Genomic DNA, 21,088 nt, shown 5'->3' on the forward strand with positions numbered 1-21,088 from the left:
TATGTATAAAATATATTTGAATTATAATTGTTTTTTAAATATATTATGTTTGTTTGGTAAAAAATTGTCACATTGTATTATAAGTGTATTAAAATGTGTGATAAATGTATTATCGATCATTAAAACTTGTATTATGTGAATAATAAATTATTTTTTGTAATATATATTAAACTTATATTATAAATGAATTAAAAATGATCAAGTAAAAAAATAATATTATAGCTATAAATAGTAAATAATTTTTTATCTTAATATATTTACGTAAGTTTTCCTTATTTTAAAGGAATGCATATAGCTTTTCAGTGTTTTTATTTTTCTTATCTAATGTTTAGAATTTCATTTTATATTCTATAATATGGTCCTTTGTTGTTATACTTGTGTAAAGTTGCCAACATATTTTATTATTTTCTTCCCATAATACTTTTGTAATATGCTAAATATTGAAGTTTGTGCTTTTACGGGTCTAATAAATATTATTATTATTTATTTTATCTCGATTAAATGATATAATGAAATTTTGAGAGCGAATTAATTTATTTATAATTATAAATAATTTAAATTATTAATTATTGTGAGGTATAATTTTTTTAAAATTTTTTTGATGATACTTTGTGAGAGAAAAAGGCCTGGCATAGATCATAGTTGAGGGGTTTTATTTAGGTTAAAAATCAAAGAAAAGTTAATATGTATATGTCTTCCTTGTAGAGTTTAGTAGGGGAAGAGGGAAATTTGCGACAATCGAAAGATGGATGAGACTTCACCGCCACCGGCAACTGGAAATAGCTCCACCAGCCTAACAGACCTCGACATGGACGCGTTAGTTCACTGTGCAAGTTACTTGAATCTTCAAGACGTATCGAACATGGCCATGTCCAGTAAATATCTTCAAAAAGCGGCGTATTCTGACCCAGTCTGGGAATCCCTTTTCAGGTTGTACTTACTTTTTTCCAACTCTTTCTTTACACCCCGGCTAATTATTTGATAACGATTGGATAAAGATACAATCCTGCTTCCTAATGAGAATGACCCTATGAGCACACTATTGTTCATCGAATTGGAAAAATGAATTACCTCTTTGTACAGATTTGAGGTTCAGAATAAATGTGCATAAACCGGTATGTTTTTTTTGTTTTTGTTTTTTATGACAAGGAAACCTGCAGCGCTACCCTTTGGCCCTCATAGGTAAAACCCGCTCATATGCAATAGCTCACGGACCTAGGTTTTTGAACTTGAGTCTTCCAACACGGAAATTCCAAGATAGCTCACAGACCAAGGTTTTTAAACTTGACTCCTCCGACATGGAAGTTCCAAGTGAACCTGTATGTTTGGAAAGGAAAAAGCAGTGAAAAGCCTTATTGAAAAATAATGGAGGAAAAACAGTAGCAACAACAACTAATAGGATAACTAAAGCAATGGAAACAACAGTTAATGGTAAAATCGAAGAATAATAAGGAGAGTAATAACAAGAGTACTTATAAGAACCTTCGAGGTGGCCTAGTGGTTTGGGCTTGGGACTTCCATGTTGGAGGTCTCTAGTTTGAAACCCCTTGCCAACAAAAGCAAGGGGTTTGCCTTTTGGTTCGAGCTCGTCTCCGGGGGGGAGGGGGTTACAACTCTTGTGTGATTTGTGAGCTATTGCGTAGGAATGGGGTTTTACCGTGTGTGCACCCAAAGGGTAGCAGTTGCGGGTTCGCTTAAAAGGAAAAATAAATTATAGAACACATTAGCTCAAATAAAGGATGATTATGTAAAATCGATCTATCTATCAATGAAGCCTCAATATGAAACTAGTGGAGGTTAGCTATATAAATCATATATATTAAGAGGACATGTAATTTGACTATCTTGAAACTGCCCTGCAACCCTCTCATTTATCCCGTGTAGTTATGCTTAGCAAACTCACATCGCCAGTTAGAGTTAAGGAAAACCATTGTCTATCTGTATAGAGGCAGAACAGGGAATGCATAGTGCATACTTTTTTCTGGAATTGCATCTGCTTGTGCTCCTGGAAAATCACCTCCTAAACTTTCTGATTTGCAACATTTTGCTGAACAGAGGAACTTTATCTGTGTAAATGCGGAGTACATGAAAAAAGCCACTTCCTTTTGCTTGATAACTTTGCATAATCATTCTCTTTCCTTTTTTTGGTTTGATATCTGCATTCTTCTTTCACTTAGATCAGCATGATTAGTGTTATCCTGCAAACGTGAATGTGCTTTATGAAGCTGTCACTTTCTTGTTATGGGGAGGGAAGTAGGCAAAAAATTGGTTATTGAACGTCTTCCAACTGTGAAGCTTTGGCATTATGGATGAGAGAAAATACATGGACATTGAGTGGTCTTGGCAACACTACAGCGTGACTATAATTTTTTTTCCTGTTCTTTTTTAACTTCTTTTGTGCAAGATGGAAATGTGTGGAGATCGTTTTTTAGAATTTTTTGAAGGCAAGTGATTTTGCCTGAACTTCTAAGAGCTTGAGCTTGTAAATGAATAAATTCCAAAATCAAAACTGAAGTAGTGCATATTCCAGTACACAATCAAAAATCAAAGGCAACTTGTAACTGCTTAGGATATCCTTAAGTCATATATCTTCTAAGATATTGGCAAAATTTATCTTCTGAGGAGTGAAGACGAATAAAAAAGGATATCTTCTTAGATATTGGGATCCTTGGATTCTTAATAATTAACACAAAAGTGGAGTCTTTGTTGCATTGGAAGCTAAAGAATGTTCAGAAGTAACTTTTTCCTTTTAAGCTAATTATGAGAAGGAATCTCAAAGATGCTACAAAAGTACTTATGATTGGAAACTGTGACTGGCTTGTCTGTTATCAACATATTCTCTGCTTTGTTTTCAGTATTTAATTGCTTGTGGGTTCTTGGAGAGTAGTACTAATCTCATGTTCTGCAGACAGCAGTGGTCTCCACTAGTACCTTCTGGCTTATCATACACATCAACTGAGAGGGAAGTATACCTTTCCAGGCGTACTGATGTGCTGCAATTCAAGTTCATTGACCCTGAAGTTGTAAGCTTTCCTATCAGGGCAAAGCGTCATGAAAATCTGTGTCTTGACAAAGACAATATCATATTTTCTGAGGTAGTATATCTACCATTTATTCAAATTCCTGTCATACAACTCAAAGTGCTTGTTTTAATTGATTCTTCAGTCCTTGTTAAATGCTACAGCAATTTATGAAAAGTATGAGTATAGGAATGAAGGATGTGTTTTAGTATTATTTTGTACCCTAAGGAATGTTGGTGTCTAGCCGCTTAAGCTTTATTATCTTTTCCTTTTTGTAGGAGATTTGGTGTTATTACATGTTTCTATGACCTCACACAGGTTATTAGTTGTGTAAAGTATTTATTTATCGCAAAGGGGGGACTTAACATTGTGTATAACTTTCTTTTCTTTCTTGCCCCTTGAAAGTCGATCGTTGGGCTACCAGTTTTAAAATGAGATATAGCAGGACTTTCGAGAAGCTGTGATTGTGAACTTGACATTTCCAATTTTCCCTCTCTTCTGGCTCATTGGTTCCATCATGATTTGTACTAACTTTAGTTTAGATCTTCTAGGTTTATATCTTTATTGACCGATTTATTGCTTCCATGAGTATGAGAAGAGAAGATACCAGCTGCCCATAATGGATCTTCCTCGGTATGTTTTGCATCTAGATATGTGAAGTGATTTTTAATGTGACAGGCTACTTAGAAGGTAACTGCCCCTTGATTTAGTTTGTGCTGCTCTCCCCCTGACTTTTGTTTCATTGCCACTTCCGACTTTTGCAACATGCTAAAAGACTGATAGTTGAGCAGCATTACTTCTCTGGACTGTGATTCAATTGCTACTTCTGATTTTCTGCAGCATCCCTTAAGATCTGATATTTTCTTTCTTGATCAGTGGTGCACGTTGTGAAATCCGGTAATGAGCCTACTCCTCTACCCTCTCTACTTAAATAGTATACTTTCTCTATGGAAGTGCATATAATCCACGTATCATACTCTTGCCACTAGAACCCGGCCACAGGAATTTCATTTTCTTTTGAATCAATGATATCAAAGCCCCTTAACGCCTTTAGGATACGGAAAAGTTGTGTTCCTCTTTCCATTACATGCTTGTGCCATTTCTTCTTTTTATCTTTTGTGACGTACCATACCTTTTTTCTTCTTTGGTTACCGGTAAATTCCTGAGGGACACTATCGCTCATTTCGTAACTCGTAGATAATCCCCCCCAAACCCTTCTCCACGTTTATCCTAGTTGATTGTAGTCGTTTACTGGTCTCGCCTCATTTTGACCCTGTTATTATTCTTGCCTTACAAAGTTTAGGTATCCGAGGAATTTTCTGTGGTCAAGATATGCCTTTTTCTATTTTCAACTTTCGTGCAACATTCCATGTAGAAGCTGCTAACATCACCATCATCTGGACTGTCCACTTAATTAGGTTTCATCTTTTGTTGTTTTCCTTTCATCCCTCCGCTGTAGGTGTCTCTGCTTCACCGATTACCTTCTAGTACTTTTTATTTTGTATAATATTGGATTGAGATGAGCTTAAATGGAGTGACATAGTCAGTGAGGGTTCGTATTCTTGCTTCCGATAATCAGAAAATACCACATGATCCGGAAAGCTGTTGTAATAACTTGAAAATTTGACGCTGTACAAGTAATAATTTTTTCATTGTACTCAGTCATACTGATGAATATTGGTATTAGCTTGCCAGCTTGCTTATCTGGATCTACCAGACAACAAGCTATGGATTTGCTTTTACAATTATCTCTTACTCGACTACAGTATCTTATATATTTTCCAACAATGGCAGTGTGGACTTTTGTAATCTGTTTCTTCTGCAGTTAAGGTGATAAAATATTAAACCATGCAATTTATATGACATGATTTTGGTTGATAACTTGTTTGCAGGGATCTTCACTTTGTGTAATGAACATTGAAAATTTTCGGCATGGAGAAGATTCATATGACACACTCAGGGGTCACACTGCCAAAATTACTTCTCTGAGGTTAAAGTTGCTATATATTTTCTTTTTATTTAGGAGTAAGCACACGTGGTAAACCAGATGGATATGTCAACAGAAGTTCTAGATTATCCAATTCAGGATCATTTACTTCACTTATAAATACATTACATCTTAGTTTGTCAATTCTTTTTAATGTGTATCAATAGCCATAATACTACTAACTGCAGATCAATTCCATTTGAAGAGACATGCTTGTATAGTAGCAAGGGGCAGAAAAGTGATAATCTTTTTGTAACCTCAAGCTTGGACCATTCAATTCGGCTATGGTGGAAGGTAGTTTAAATAAATAAAGATGAGAGTTGTAGTTCACTGAACTTTTATCTGAATACTTGTGTTAATGAGCTTATGGAACTCCTGATCCAATTTTACCCTGTCTGTCATATTCTAATCTGCATATTCTTTAGTTGAATTTCTTTTTAACTTTTTGTTTCTAATTTTAAGTTTTGTTTTCACTATATCATGGATTTGTCGTACTTATTGTTTTACCATTTTGTTCTTTGCTGAATATCATTTTCCAATTGCAAAAGCAAGAAACAAAATATTCTTTTGATGCATCATAGCTGGCCTATAGTCTACAAGGATTGTGCAAAAGTATGTTTACTTTATGATGCAGGTTCCATCAGTGGAACTATTGATGTTTTGTAGCTTGCCACCTAGGGAGTATGGCTTTTTTTTAGTTAGATGAATGTCAGGTTCAATGCATATGATATGAGCATGCATCAGTTTCTGGTTATGTTTTTTTTAGATTCAATGTATGGGTATCCAATCTCTTAAATAACTATGTTGTCCATCACTTTCTTAGTATTGCCTGTGGCTTTCATTCCTAGGGGAGTTGTCAAAGAAGCTTCAGAATCTGTAATGTTTCAGTTTCCGCAATTTCAGACAAATTGTTGGGTGATCATCCGAGTAAAATACTTGCAAGCGGTGGTTCAGATGGAATTGTTCGATTATGGTCCCTTGATTGTAGTGGAAAGCGCAGCCAACATGATTTAAAGGCTGTTCTATACGGGCATGATAAACCTGCAGTGCTGATGTCAGTTGCTGGGTATGATTTAATTATTTTTGCATATATGTTGCAATTATCAATATTATTATCCTGTGGCTGCAAAACCTTCTTGCTTGGGAGTTTGGCATCTAGCTTTGCTTATCTAGCTGCCAGTTTTAGGTGAACAATGAAGATTTGTTTCTTTTCTCCATGCATCATTGCAACCGAAGCAGTATTTGGTTTTAGTCAAACTATACTTTATCTCTAGAGTACAGATTTCAAGAATAGCAATCTAGAAGGAGCTTACATTAGCTTCAGGTTTATTTGTTGTCAATCGAAGTTAAAAAGCTCCCTTGCTAAATTTTAGATTTAGAATATTGAGGAGGTATAGGAGTTGAGGTTTGCTAAATTCTAATCATCAATTTTAGTCAATCTTCTCAACTGTCTTATTGTTGGAATCTCTCTGGTTTCAGGCACAAGACATCTCTTCTAGTGAGCATATCAAGGAACTCCAAGGTATAGTAATTTGTGTTGGGACATTTAAGTTTGACTTATGAGCAAGCGACACCCAAAGTGGCAAATTTGAGTGGTTCTAAGATTTTCCATGACATTTTGTTTGATTCTGTTGACGTATATTTGCAAATCTTGTTTTGAGTTATTATATCTTTTTTATTTGCATTGATTCTGCTGTTATTTAGTATAAAAACTTTTGATTCGAGTATTAGCAGAATCTGCTCTTAATTTTAACTCATATTTGAAACCAAGTGAAAATCCATAAGGAAGTTCCTTCTCTTGTTTATTAGTCCTCTTGGTGTTTGTAGTTAAAATCTTGTAATACTGTTTTTGTTAGGAAGGAAAAGGGGGTGACAAAAGGAACTTGAAAGCAAGCTCCTACTGCTTCACTTTTTCTCTCTAGAAAAGTAGAAACATGAGGAGGTTGAGCTAGGTCATGTGGCGTCTCTTCAGGGGATCGTTTATTCTGTTATCTTACATAGTTCCCTAACCATCCAAGATTGCCTCTGAACTCGACTTTCCCCACAAGCATGAAATCTGTAACACCTTGCTAGTGCGATACTTGTGTGTTTATCACAATTTTCCCCTTCTAAAACCAAGTGAGTTGAATTCCGTAATCATTGAGCAGCATTATCTGTTCTTATGATGCATCTTTGCTTTTCGTGAAGCGTGATAATTAACCATGTGATTGTAAGTTCTGCTCCTTAAACCACATACTTCAAAGTAAATATGTACAGAAAACTCCAGGCCTTCCTAGTAAGAATTAGTATATCCTCTAAAGCTATTATCTCTGTGATCTCATTTACAGAATCTAGTTTACACTATTTCTTTTGGCTTAGAATCAATGGTCCTTTACTTTAATTTCTCAATGCAGGTGATAGTTTGGGACACTGCTACTTCATCTGCCAATCGTTCTTCATGCTGTGTGGGAAAGAGCACTGTGCCTGGTGCACCTAAAGCAATGAAGTGTCATGAATCACTGATCTATATTGCGTCTGGTACCTCTGTTGTTGCAATTGATATAAGAACAATGCGTCAAGTTTTCAAAGTGAACCATCAAGAAGAAGTACATTCATTTCAAATGTTGCCAGAGAAATCATTGATGTGCACAGGGTTAGCTCAAAGGTATTATCTTTCGAACTCATATGGTTGACTTTGTTTGATAAGTAGTTACGTCGTTATGCATGAAGTGGCTTCTGTACTATCGTGTTTGTTTGTGTGCTAATGCAAATGGTGTTGTCAGAGCAATGCTTTGGGATGTGAGAAGAGGGTGTGACATAAACAAGGGAGAAGCAGTAGCTGAATTAGATGGACATAGAGGCAATGTAAGCCTCTTGCACATGGATCCCTACAAGATTGTTAGTGGTGGGCTGAAGGATTTCCAGGTACATGTTTGGGAGACGGGGAACGGTAGACAATTAAGTTCATTGAATTGCTGCTCTCTATCTGATTCTCGTCAAGGCTATCGGTGTTCTGCAATGGCTGTCAATGGAAGTCGTATACTAACAGCTTGTAATGACGGACACTTCAGTGACTTGTGTTTCCGGGACTTTAACAACGCCACGATTCCTTCTATCTCTTCCGATTCAAGCATTCTCCAATCAAAGTTTTGGGCTCCTAAATCACAGAGTGATACTGAAGAATAATCAGATCATGATTCAACCTAGCTGCTCCCTGACTCTAAAATCGGTTACTTTTTTATTTCTTCCTTAATTTTGAATTTTTAATTGAGTTAGATTTACGTCTCATGTCTTTATGATAACAAGTAAATTATGTTTGCGCCCCTTTAAATGTTTGATTTTACCACTATCAAATTATTTCGGATCAGATTTTTCTTTTCAATGTTTTTGAGCTAATTTATGAGTTTTTATGAAAGGAGCCTAACAATAATATGAAAATTTTAAACTACATTTCGCCCTTATATGCATTGCTGGTGAAATTCTGTCCAAAAATTTAGAAATAAATTATTTTGTCTAAAAGGAGAATTTTTTATTCAAAAAATGGATCATAATAATTAAAATTTATAAAGACAGAGAAAATTTATCAATTCAAAATTTTAATTGTACAACGTAAATTAATGAAACTTCTCTACAGTTTTTCTAATTCTTGTTTATTTGTTTGATTTTCATAAATATCTTGCATATTTTGGTTTCTAATTATAGAGATTAGAATTTTATATATATTAATCTTATTTATTCATACAAAATTTATAAAAAAAATTCATAATAAATTATTCTAGTAATCTATTGATAAATGAAATAAAGGGAAGTTTTAAAAAATTCTTAAATATATAAATACTATACCTATTCTATTCGCATATTCACAATTAAAATATATAAATAGATAGAGATATACAAAACGAAGCCTCTGTATACGTACGTGTCAGTGTTTTTTCTGGCATATATACACATTGAAATAACCGACGTGACACGTCAAAGAGATTTATCCAAATGGACAGGAAATAGGGATGGGCTGAATGACACGTTGCAGCAGTTAAGATTTGATGATGACGACATATATCATAGCAGAAAAACAACACTTTTTAATGTTAGCAGTATACATTGTATTTTGCAATATGTCTACACAATTCAATAAAAAAAAAATTCCCATTTCTAGCCCAGACAGGATAGGCATGGCCAACTTCCCCATTTCCATTCATAATCCACCTACAATTGAAAACATTTATATAGTTTCGAGTTAAAAATTTTAATTAAAAAAATTTAAAATTTAAAAAAATAAATATATGAGGTAATTAAAAGAAATTAAAATGATTAGATAATTTTCGCTGTTAATAGTCCCTTCCAATATATATATAATCAAATTAAACAAGACTCATATAAAATAAACTAAAGATATAGTAATAATTTTTGAATGGTTTTTAAGACGCACGCTGTGTAATTACTCCATAGGCATATCTGCTGTGAGGTTCACCAAGTGTTCGTGTAGTGAAATAATAAATACGATTTTTTTATATAGCATAATAACCACGTTGAGGTGAAAAATTAAAACCAAACAAAATTCCACTTCTAATTACCTTTACTTCTTCACGCACCTTATTAGTTATAATACTCATAAGAGAATATGTTCTTTCAATTATTGTACGTAATATTCCTTTAGTCCATCTTTTTTATAGTACAAAAACTCGAAAAATGTTTCACACGTTTTACATGTATTAAAAATATATAAAGATAGGGAGAGATTGGTTTAATTTTAATTATAATTGATAGTAGAAAATCATAAGTATTATTTAAAGCTATGCATATTTTAATAATAAAAATGATTTTAGGTTCTGATATAGCTGTGGCATAACATTCAATGTATATAGACAAAATGAAAAGGAAATTTGTGACAGTTAAAAAAGTAGGTAGAATGACTAGGTTCATATCCTCAATGTTCAGATCACTAGTATTATTTTAATAATTCTTCTTCAGAAAAAGATCGATGCTACCTTCGTACGTAATTAAACATTTTATATGAATTGTATATGCTACGAAGTGTACTTTTTTTTTGCATAATTGCAAGCCGTCACAAATTCAAAATTGCATATTATTTCAAACCATGTCAAACATGATTCTTTGTAATTTTGTAGGGTAGGGTATACCTATATTACATTAATTAATACGCATCATATCAAAAAGAGATCAAGATTTATAAATTATCTCGTTCGTCATTATTTGACTTGTTTATTTCTATCAAAGTGGAAAAATCACTTTGATATTTAAATTTCATTTATCTGATTAATTTAATTTGATATCATGTACTGTCCGTAAAAATTAAGCATCTTTTTAATAAAAAAAATTCTCAAAATTGTTGAAAAAAAAAGTCTAGTGGCAGAGCCCATAGGAAATCCAGGGAATAGCCCCTGGTTTTAGTTTTTCCCGCTGTGTTTCTTCATTTATACTCAGTAATAACATACAATTTAACTAACCCCCTCAACTCCAACATCATCAAACATTTGCCCTTAAAATATGCACATAGTCTAGATATTTAAGCACCAGATCATAGTTTTTTCCAGTTGAAAGAGAAAAAGGTGATTTCAATTTGCAGTTGTTGTTAATCCTAAGGATGAGGATTGAGAAAAATGTGAGTGAACCAAGAGGAAGGGAGTATAGCGATTCGAAGAAGAATCGGAGAAGACAGAGGATGATTTCCCCGGTTCAAAGACTTTATGAAACTTGCAAAGAAACCTTTGATAATTGTGGTGCTGGTGTTGTACCATCTGCAGAAAAGATTGAACGTCTCAAGGAAGTTTTGGGTATACTTTTCTTTTCGAGTAATTTAGGTTTAATGTTGAATTGCTGTTGCGTCATAATCTCCCTTTTTTATTTTATTCTAAAGTGTATATGTGGACCAAAGTACCATATTTGATTGACAAGGTACATGATCCGGCATTGTTATTATAACCATTTTTGGAATCGGTTTAACCCAATTTTTGTCTTCTTTGAATTACAAAAGGGGTGGGGATTACAAGCCGGGAATCGGACTCGTTTAGATAGTCAACCAATTGAGTTACTTAATTAATTCCCAAACAGAGGGGAATGCGTAATGTGTGCCAAAAATTGAAATAATTGAACTGTTACATGTGATTTTGATTCATTAGTTTTTATAGCGGACATATAGGAACTCCGAGTTGAATGTCTTTCTGCATTTGGGGTATACGTTCAATCATCACTATTATGGTGATTACGGTGTTAGACAATTTTGATTGATGATATCCAATTTTAGCACGACAGATTCTGGTTACCTTGGTTTGCTATTTGAGGGTTTTATGAGGACTGTTTGGATAAATACAACTGTTTTTTTTTCTAAATTTGGTGTGTACTACTATTTTCTAAATGTTTTATTGGAAAATAACTGCTAAGACTTTTTTTTTCTCAATAGTTTATCTTGCTTGTGATTGTTCAAGGTTTTTTGAGGAGGGGTGACGTGATTATTTATGAGTTTCTAGTTTGTTTTGATGTGAATGCAAATTTCCATTTTGTTTTGATTTAGACACAATGTAATTACTTACCAACGCATATGATCGGCAGATACCATGGCTGGAGCAGACGTTGGCTTGAGACCGAACATGCCATACTTTAAGTCAACAAGATATGACAGACCTCCTACAATAACGTACCTGCACCTCCATGAGTGTGATAAATTCTCGGTAAGTGGCTAAAGTGCATTGTTTCACTATAATGAATCAGGCGCTGTATGTTCTTCTCTTCAATGTCTCGTTTTTTAGGCTTATAAAGATCTTTTGCCTACTTGGCAGATTGGTATATTCTGCTTGCCCCCATCAGCTGTCATTCCACTTCATGATCATCCTGGAATGACGGTTTTTAGTAAGCTTCTTTTTGGAGAAATGCACATTAAGTCGTATGACTGGGTGGACAACCTCCCTGCTGAACCAACTACAGTTGCTAAGCCTTTAGATAGTAAGTCTTTTTAGCTGGAGATTGTTTTGTTGAAGGTATCTATAGTTTTTTTTAAATCGTGTGGTCTTAAACTTGTCACGGAAGATGTTGTATTTGAATTTCTCCCTGATGAACCAAATCCAATTGCTTTCTAATGTATTTTGAAAAAATAGGATCAAAGGGGCCTGCCTAACTTATTGGTGATTATTTCCTTATCAGATGGACTTGGGGAATCTACTACTGGAATTCGTCTAGCAAAAGTGAAGATGAATTCAGCGTTTAGAGCTCCTTGCAAGACCTCTATCTTATATCCAGCTGATGGTGGTAATATGCATTGTTTCAAAGCAAAAACAGCCTGCGCCGTGCTAGATGTGCTTGGCCCTCCCTATTGTGATCCTGAAGGTCGCCACTGTCAATACTACTATGACTTCCCGTTTTCAAGTATCTCTGGTATACTTCTTGTACTTTTTCATCCTTACATTTAACTGAGTGCTAGTGTAAATTGGCAAAGTCCTTGGTGAAGAAGGACGAATCTTAACAAAGGATAAAAAGATGATTCAATATGGTTGGTGCCTTTAAGTAATAACATTGAGATTTGATTTTCCAAATTGTTGCCTGGTGGGCGGACAGTTCCCAGAACAGTTAAGAGAGTGTTTATAAAAATGGCAACTTGACTTTTAATCTATTTCTGGTATCACATGATCAGACAACAAGAATCTTTGTTACCTTTTTTATTGACAGGGTGTTTTGATTAATATGGTAAATTTATTTTGATTGTGTTCTTGAAAGGGAAATATTAGGTATTGTGATGAATTTTGATTAATTCTAGTTCGACAGGCTTAATTAATCAAGATATATACTTTTTTCCACCTGTGGACTCATTGTCGGTCCCTTATTATTTTTGGATNGAATCTTTGTTACCTTTTTTATTGACAGGGTGTTTTGATTAATATGGTAAATTTATTTTGATTATGTACTTGAAAGGGCCTTATAATATGGACTAGCAAGTTTATGCAAACTCTTTTTTGTCGATTTCAGTGACTGAGGAACAGAAGGGTGGCTATGCATGGCTGAAAGAGAGGGAGAAACCTGATGACTTAACACTAGTTGGAGCATTGTACAAGGGACCAAAAATGGTTAAGTGAATTGAATTATCCCCATTTCTGTGGATGATGACGAAAGTTGGCAGTGAAGCAGAACCAAAAAAGAAAAATAACTTTTCTTATCTTTCTTTCCCTTGTTTTCCTCCCTAATTTTTCCTTGTTTTCCCTTCTTGCGGTTTGGTAGTGTACATATTCAGACCGGAGGAAACAAACGAAGGTCATGGCGAAAATTTGATGCAGTAGTGTTATTTTTTTTCCAACAGTTACATATTTCTGACTTAGCGTTATGTTTTAGGATTTGTTTAAGTACCTCCTTTTATGGTACAATTTGCTATTTGACAGTAGCTCAGGTTGTACTTTAGGAACATTTGCCCTGGAATCCGAATATGACGATAAGAAGTGGGTTTGTTCAAGTGGATTGAGGGATGTTCCGATCGACATTGTAAAGAAATGGATTATAGATTGAATTCAATCCCAAAAATTTGGCTAATAGGGTAAGGATTATCAAGCTCATGTAAGGATATGTATGATGTCAATTGTTCATGTGAGACTTCTTTTAACACTCTCATGCACGTTCAAACTGGAGTGAATAATATAATATGGGAGCTAGCATTGGCGAACGAAGAAATTGATATCATATAAGATTTAGAGTTTTTGTGCCTCACCAACCAATGAATTGGGATGGATCTGTTTTTGATATCCTACTTTATTAAGTTTCTGTGCCTCCAAATTAAACTTGTGCACATGATTGTTAATTAGGTTCCAATTTTATTTTAGGCTCAAGTATTTCTATCCTACCAAATTTGAACACCTCAATTTAATTGTGTACTATTTTGTGTCTATTGAGATAGGCATAGACATGAAGAAATTAACTTTTTAACTAAACAAGATTAGATAACTGGCATTTGAACATGGTAAACATCAGTAATATCAAATTTTCAGCCTAAAAAAGGTGTGTAATATGAGGGTAACAACCATGCAAATGAAAAACAAGTTTTACAACGATATAACAATTTCAAGATTACAATTGTTGACTTGAAAAAACAAAGAATGAGCTACTTGAGATTATCAGAGAACAACCATGAGGTGAAGAAACTTTAAGATAGTCATTCAGTCAGCATCATATTAAGCTAGTAATGTAGATACTACGACTGAATATAAGGGTAATTTACATAAATATGTACCGTAATAAAAAAAATATCTACCATTTATAACAACATTTTTTTATTTGATCACTTTTAATTTATTTATAATACAAGTTTAATACATATTACAAATAACAATCTATTATTCATATATAATACAAGTTTTAATGATGTATAATACATTTATCACACATTTTAATACACTTATAATACAATGTGTCAAATTTTTATCAAACAAACATATATATTTCAAAAAATAATTATAATTCATATATATTGCATACATAATTCACTTTTAATACGTATTGCAGATTTAACATAGTATTACTATAAATAGTAATAAATAAAACATATCACTAAAATCAGTAATTATTTATTAAAATATTCACGTAATTTTCCTAATTTAATTGAATCTTTTGTTTTTTTAATAAAAAAAATCTGGTTTTAAAGTATATATTTGTAGGTGCGGAAAGTAAAATGAAACCGAAGGGCGAAGGAGTAGGGTGTATATATATTGGGTGTTAGACAGAGACATCTGATGTGTGTGAGCAGCTTACATATCACGCGAACTCAGAGTCTCTTTATTTTACATAAAAATAATACGCAGGAAGACAAGAAGCTCAACTCTGAACCAATTACATTCATTGAAATTCTTGCCGCTTTAACACTCAGGTAATTCGTTTTGATCCTTCATATATGACTGGTTATATATTTGGAGTATTAATTTATGAAATTATTTTCAATTTATTTGTGGATCTAGGGTTTTATTGGTTCGATTTCACAGCATCTGATTCCCTGAACGATAACTTAAGATTCTTGCGTCTAAACTTTGGGGATCTAGGGTTTTCTTGATTTATTGTTCTTGAATGGTAATTTGTGGATGTAGGCGGTGAGGATGTCGACGCCGGCTAGGAAAAGATTGATGAGGGATTTTAAGCGGTTACAGCAGGATCCGCCTGCTGGTATCAGTGGTGCTCCTTACGACAACAATATAATGCTTTGGAATGCTGTTATATTCGGGTATGCATGCCTGTTGATTGAATCATTGAATTCGGATACTTTATGATGATTGCTCTTGTACTTATGCACTTCTGTTGTTTCTTTTTCTTGGAATGCAGTCCTGATGACACACCTTGGGATGGAGGTGAGGAAATTCTTCTTCATGTACAATCTTTTTACCTTTTTACAATCTAAGATACTAATAGAACCAGATTTTTGACTCTTAAAGTCCATCATGAATGCATTGTCACACACCTTGTACTTTACTTTGTGATATCTGTTTTCCTTTTCAATGCTTAAATTGCACTTTGAGACACTTGTCAATGTGGGTGAATATCTTGTGTTGATACAGTCACTGCCACCTGAGTAATGCATATGCTTAGTGCTTTTCCAGTGAAGAAGGTTTCTAGGAATCTGTGTTTTGTATTGCATGACCATTCTCCCTCACCCCACTATAATTAAGATTTGCTCTCTCTTTTCCATCCATGATTTTTCTCTTTCACTAAAATGGAGGCTAAGCAGGCATGTCTTGTTTGTTTGGGCAAGAACCCTCAGATTTATAGCATGCCCTTCCCCCCTATTTTGACTAGTGAATTTGTGATTCGTGTGCAGGTACGTTTAAGCTGACACTTCAATTTTCGGAGGATTACCCCAACAAGCCTCCAACGGTTCGATTTGTATCCAGGATGTTCCATCCGAATAGTAAGTAGCCTAAGTAACGTTGCATTATCTTTCTCTCCCACTTTCACATAGTTCTAGTCCATAGAACAAGCAGAATTTTCAACTTTAAGCTTAGGTTGCTTGCTGCTTATTCAGTTTATCTTCTGGTGCAAAGGCTAGTAGTATCGACAAGGAGTTATATGAACTCAGAGACCTTCATAAAATCAGTTATAGTGTTAGTATTGCTTCTCACGCCGTGTGAACTTAGAAGGAAGCTAGCTTCCTAGTTTTTTTTTAATACCCAACACAGGCCACACATTCTGTATCACTGTCAATCCCATTTTGAAATTCCTTGTAGTGCACTCTCTCCCTCTATATAATCCTTTCCTGCCCCCTTCACCACCAATAGGCCATTTGTATATCTGTGAAGAAATTCCTCGATCTTCTATTATTTCTAATCCTTTTTTGCTAGTCTAAACTCTGCACTGTGTAGTCTGTCATCATGCCAACACTTGTGGAATTATTTTGCCCAGAGTTTATACCGCAGTGCCAGTCTATTTGAGACCTAATTCTCATGCCTATATAATATAAACATGTCCTTGTAAAGAATGTAAACAAAGTGCCTTTCCTCTTCATTTATCTCTTAAACATATAATCCCCACCAATTTCTGTTGAACTGCTATTGTTGTTCTTCACAGAGCATTCTCCTTTTTTGCTAGTCTAAACTCTGTACTTTGTATTTTGTCCATGCCAACACTTGTGGAGTTATTTTGCCCAGAGTTACACCGCAGAGCCAGTCTATTTGAGACCTATATAATATAAACATGTCCTTGTAAAGAATGTACAAAGTGCCTTTCCTCTTCATTTATCTCTTAAACATATAATCCCCACCAATTTCTATTGAACTGCTATCGTTGTTCTTCACAGGGCATTCTCCTTTTTTGCGAGTCTAAACTCTGTACTGTGTATCCTGTCACCATGCCAACACTTGTGGAATTTTTTTGCCCTGAGTTACACCGCAGAGCCAGTCTATTTGAGACCTAATTCTCATGCCTATATAATATAAACATGTCCTTGTAAAGAATGTAAACAAAGTGCCTTTCCTCTTCATTTATCTCTTAAACATATAATCCCCACCAATTTCTATTGAACTGCTATCGTTGTTCTTCACAGAGCATTCTCCTCCTGGGAAAATCTTAATAATACCGAACAATGGACATATATTATGCAGTGTTGTGAAAAGCGCGCTTCAAAGCGAGGCGACACCAGTGCGCTTCTTTCTCCTGAGGCGATGCGATCTGAAAAAGGCGCTCGCTTCAGTTAAAGAAGTGAGAAGCGACACTAAGGCAAAAGCGCAATAAAGCGCGCTTTTTATAAAAAAGCGACAATTAGGTTTTTTTTAAAAAAAAATTAGGTTTTCTTTTTTTAAAAAATCTGAAATATACTATATAACTTAATTTTTCTTTCACGACTCTTCTTTCACTTCTTCTTTCTTCACGACCGCGACTGAGACTGCGTCTCTCTTCACACCTCGACCGCGACTGCAGGTAAGTTTTAGCCGATGTTTATTAGTTCATCTCTGTGAGTTTCTTTTCTCTAGAAATATACAATCTTCGCCTTTGCTTCATCTCTGTGAGTTTCTTTTCTCTTCAAGAAGTGTACGAAGGAGAAAGTCTCACTTATGGTGATGTTTCTGTGGCAAGTGGTGTTGAGGAGAATATTTATAGTTTTAGGGGGAGTACTTTAAGGGGCAAGGAAAGAGGAGTTGGAGGTTCTAGTTCAAGTCGAAACCTTGTTGATTAGCCGTCTGATGATGAAGAAGATGATGACCAAGTAGAACCTTGGTTATGGCACTTGAAGAGTTTGAGGATCTTGTTGAAGAATAGGAGTTTGAGTCTTTGTGATTTAATTATGTTTTTGATTTTTTGCTTTATATGTTATGACTTATGAGTATTATTGACTATCTATTTTCTTTTAATCTAAGACTATATACCTCTATTTAGTTATTTAATATTTTTTTATTTTTATACTAAATGTCGCTTTTTTAAAAAAAAGCGCGCGCTTCGCTTCACGCTTCGCTTCACGCTTCTCGCTTCACGCTTCTCGCTTCTGTGAAGCAAGTCCTCGTCGCTTTTTTCCACTTCTCGCTTCCCCAAACACTGATATTATGTTATTATATCAGATAAGGAGTTTAACAGTTTATTCCCCTTCTCCCTTTAAACACATATCAACTCTTACGTCCTCTCAACCTTTACAGAGGTCGTCCCAAATCCTTATCCTTGAATTTACCCTGATTGGTAATCCGCGATCCCATGCATCTGTAATTGGTAATTTTATCGTTTCAGTTCTAATGAGTCATTTGACGTGACACTTTCTTCAATTATTATGATATTTTGGTGATGGAAATGTTACAAGAATGTTCTTAATTTCCATTGCATACTGAATCCTCTGTTTCTTGAAGTTTCTTGTTTGAGTATTTGTTCTTGGGACTTCATGAATTTGAGAGACTTAGCCATATTCTGGTAGATGCTTGAGTTGTGTGTTATTGAATATTCTCTGTGATTCATGCTAATGTAAAGTTCTGTGTATGTGTTAAAGACTTGCAGCTTAGTATATCTTCCACCTTATAGTAGATTAGGCCAGGTACTATATTGCTCTTTTATTGGCACTAAATAAATTGGTCTCAAGATTTGATTTTGCCATTTACATGCATAATGCAGTCCAAAGTATGCGAAATATAAAAAACAATGGCCTATTGCACTTCTTTTTACTCTCAGCCTATGGCTACATATTCTCTCTTTTTAATACCATCTAATCACATACTTTTTTTTTTGGATAAGCAGTTTATACAATTTTAGAGCATCAATATAGTGGAGAAACTTATCAAAAATAAAATAAAATAAAATAGTGGATATATTAGCAAATATGTCTTGTAACAAATGAAATAAATTCTGAGAAAGAACAGTGGAAGTACATGGGAACTTTTTAGCTGAGATTTTAGCAGATGTACTTGTGCCACACTCATGATACTCTTCGCCTCTGGACCCAAAAGAAAGTAGATGTAACCCCTCTTTTTCACAAGTATCCTTGTTTTGCCGCACCTATTTTATAATCTTTTATTTACACCTGGCGGTCCTAGCAATTGGAACTCAGCACCTATGCAGTCTGAGCATCGCATTATTTTATGTTTAATTATTGGCTTATTGAGAGAATGATATGATGTGTGTGTATCAATTTGATTATGTCCTGTTGATTTTTCATTTGGGCCTTTGTTCAGAAGTTAATTTAAGATCTCCCACGTCATTGGAAATGGATACTTCTTGTCTTCTATCTTAACCTCGATTTAACTTTACTCATTAAAAATACCTAAATTCTACTTTGTGGCTTTTGTCATACAAAGTATACATTTGAGTAATTTTTAGTTTGCTGATTTCTCATATCGCTGTTTATCTATCTATTGGTCAGTTTATGCCGATGGGAGTATTTGCCTAGACATACTGCAAAATCAGTGGAGTCCTATATATGACGTTGCTGCTATACTCACTTCAATCCAGGTATGTTGAGATTGTTATTAGATGCATCATTGTGCCTCATGTCGTTGCAGATTTTAAAGAAATGTAACATGGAAAGTTTATTTCTTGGTGTATTGTTTAATTTTATTATATATAGACCCATTCTTTTTTTACTGCCTTTCTAGCTTTGGAGGGTGGTGTCCTGTTTTTCATATAATGCACTAATAGTTTACCCCACTAGTAGGACATGATATCTGGGTGGCCAAGTAGCTCATTGTCCTGTTGCTGTTAGTGGACGCTTATTGAGTTATGCTTTTCTTTTCTCTGGTTGAACATGGATAGTGTACACCGATGAGAACAGGAAATCTGTAATTTTGGATAAGTCGGGAATCCAGACTTCATTGTTTGGTTCAATGAGATGATGAAAAATATTTTCGTAGATGCACACACTGTGCTTGATATCATTTTTCACTAGTGTTAAATTAACTAATTTTAACAAATGAATAAAGTAACTAAACAAAGAACTATACAACTTGTTGCTCTAAAGCTAACAGGTCAGGTCCTTGTTCTTAAAACATCGAATACGTATGTATACTTGCTGGTGAGGCAAGTTTTTTTCCTTTTTTGGTAAATTTATTTGGTTCAAGCAGTTCTTTCTTTAACTTCGATAGCGTTCTGTCTATTTCACATCATGTATCTAGGCGCTCTCTTGGGAGTTGAGAACATCTCTGTCACCCGGCCGTCTTTGTATTGTGTTTCCATAGAAGTCCAGTACAATTTTTTGGGCAGTAGTGTTTTCTACAGAATCTGAATCTTATCATTTCTTAAAGGAAGTTATCAAATTTTGTTCTTGTCTGGTGTGAGACTGAAGTTATCAAATTTCGTATCAAATTAAAGAGGATTTCAACTGAACCGAGAACGCATTAACATTATTTGACTTTCTTGAAATGCAGTCTTTGCTTTGTGATCCAAACCCAAACTCGCCTGCTAATTCAGAAGCAGCTCGCATGTTCAGTGAGAACAAGCGTGAGTACAACAGGAAGGTGCGTGAGATTGTTGAGCAGAGCTGGACGGCTGACTGACATCCTTCTGGCTGAATCTGTTACGGGAGATTTTCCTGGTAGGATTGCCAGGTCAAGCTGCAATGTTCTCCCTGCTGTTGCTACATTAATAATAAATGTAGCATGAAATTGTCCTTTCATGTGCTGTTTAGAAACTCTGATTGTCTTTTATCTTCATGTTCTGTTACTCTGATACAGTGTATATATTGATCACTTTGTATTTTAATTGTATGAAACTCTTTTCTGTTGGTCATCATAAGACCTTCAATGGAAAATGGATAAATATCAGATATTTTTGTTTAGCAATGGAAATTGTGCATTATCATTGATTCAACTCAATAAAATAAATTCTCAGTATCAGGCAATGAGATCTGTTGAAGTCAAAAATCTGAAATGTAGATGAGATGTGTTGAAAAAGAAGAAGTGGAGAATCACTTAAAATTGGAACTTGGTCGGATGATTAATGTTTTGCAGGAACCAGTGTTGATTTTACAATGTCATGAAGAGACATACCAGTGTTTGCCTTTTCTGTTGCTCCTATATTTACTTAATTTGTAATCATGATCTTTCCTATAGAGTTTTTCAGGCGTGCCTCACTGCTTTCAACTGTATTGCTTTCCAGAGTTTGAGGTATTGCCTTTAGCCTGAAGTAATCTATGCTATGGGATATTTTATTGTCTCAA

At 34.6% G+C, this 21,088-nt stretch overlaps 3 protein-coding genes across 3 annotated transcripts; all 3 read left to right on the plus strand.

The window, feature by feature from the left end:
* Positions 1–643: 643 nt before the first annotated feature.
* Positions 644–8,368, plus strand: LOC107012054 (uncharacterized WD repeat-containing protein alr3466-like). The gene is made up of 8 exons (XM_015211786.2): positions 644–930; positions 2,909–3,095; positions 4,913–5,010; positions 5,196–5,301; positions 5,856–6,073; positions 6,487–6,529; positions 7,401–7,651; positions 7,770–8,368. Exons 1-8 carry the CDS (start codon positions 746–748, stop codon positions 8,170–8,172), a joined length of 1,491 nt encoding a protein of 496 aa, XP_015067272.1. The 5' UTR covers positions 644–745; the 3' UTR covers positions 8,173–8,368.
* Positions 8,369–10,360: 1,992 nt separating this feature from the next.
* LOC107009355 (plant cysteine oxidase 2) lies at positions 10,361–13,590 on the plus strand. Its single transcript, XM_015208677.2, has 5 exons — positions 10,361–10,781; positions 11,557–11,675; positions 11,784–11,946; positions 12,145–12,375; positions 12,964–13,590. Exons 1-5 carry the CDS (start codon positions 10,592–10,594, stop codon positions 13,068–13,070), a joined length of 810 nt encoding a protein of 269 aa, XP_015064163.1. The 5' UTR covers positions 10,361–10,591; the 3' UTR covers positions 13,071–13,590.
* A 1,095-nt stretch (positions 13,591–14,685) lies between these two features.
* LOC107011696 (ubiquitin-conjugating enzyme E2 2-like) lies at positions 14,686–20,734 on the plus strand. The gene is made up of 6 exons (XM_015211289.2): positions 14,686–14,845; positions 15,060–15,193; positions 15,292–15,317; positions 15,785–15,874; positions 19,298–19,386; positions 20,298–20,734. Exons 2-6 carry the CDS (start codon positions 15,069–15,071, stop codon positions 20,424–20,426), a joined length of 459 nt encoding a protein of 152 aa, XP_015066775.1. The 5' UTR covers positions 14,686–14,845; positions 15,060–15,068; the 3' UTR covers positions 20,427–20,734.
* The last annotated feature ends 354 nt before the right edge of the window (positions 20,735–21,088 follow it).

This window comes from Solanum pennellii, chromosome 2 (genome assembly GCF_001406875.1).
Source record: "Solanum pennellii chromosome 2, SPENNV200".
Taxonomy (NCBI): domain Eukaryota; kingdom Viridiplantae; phylum Streptophyta; class Magnoliopsida; order Solanales; family Solanaceae; genus Solanum; species Solanum pennellii.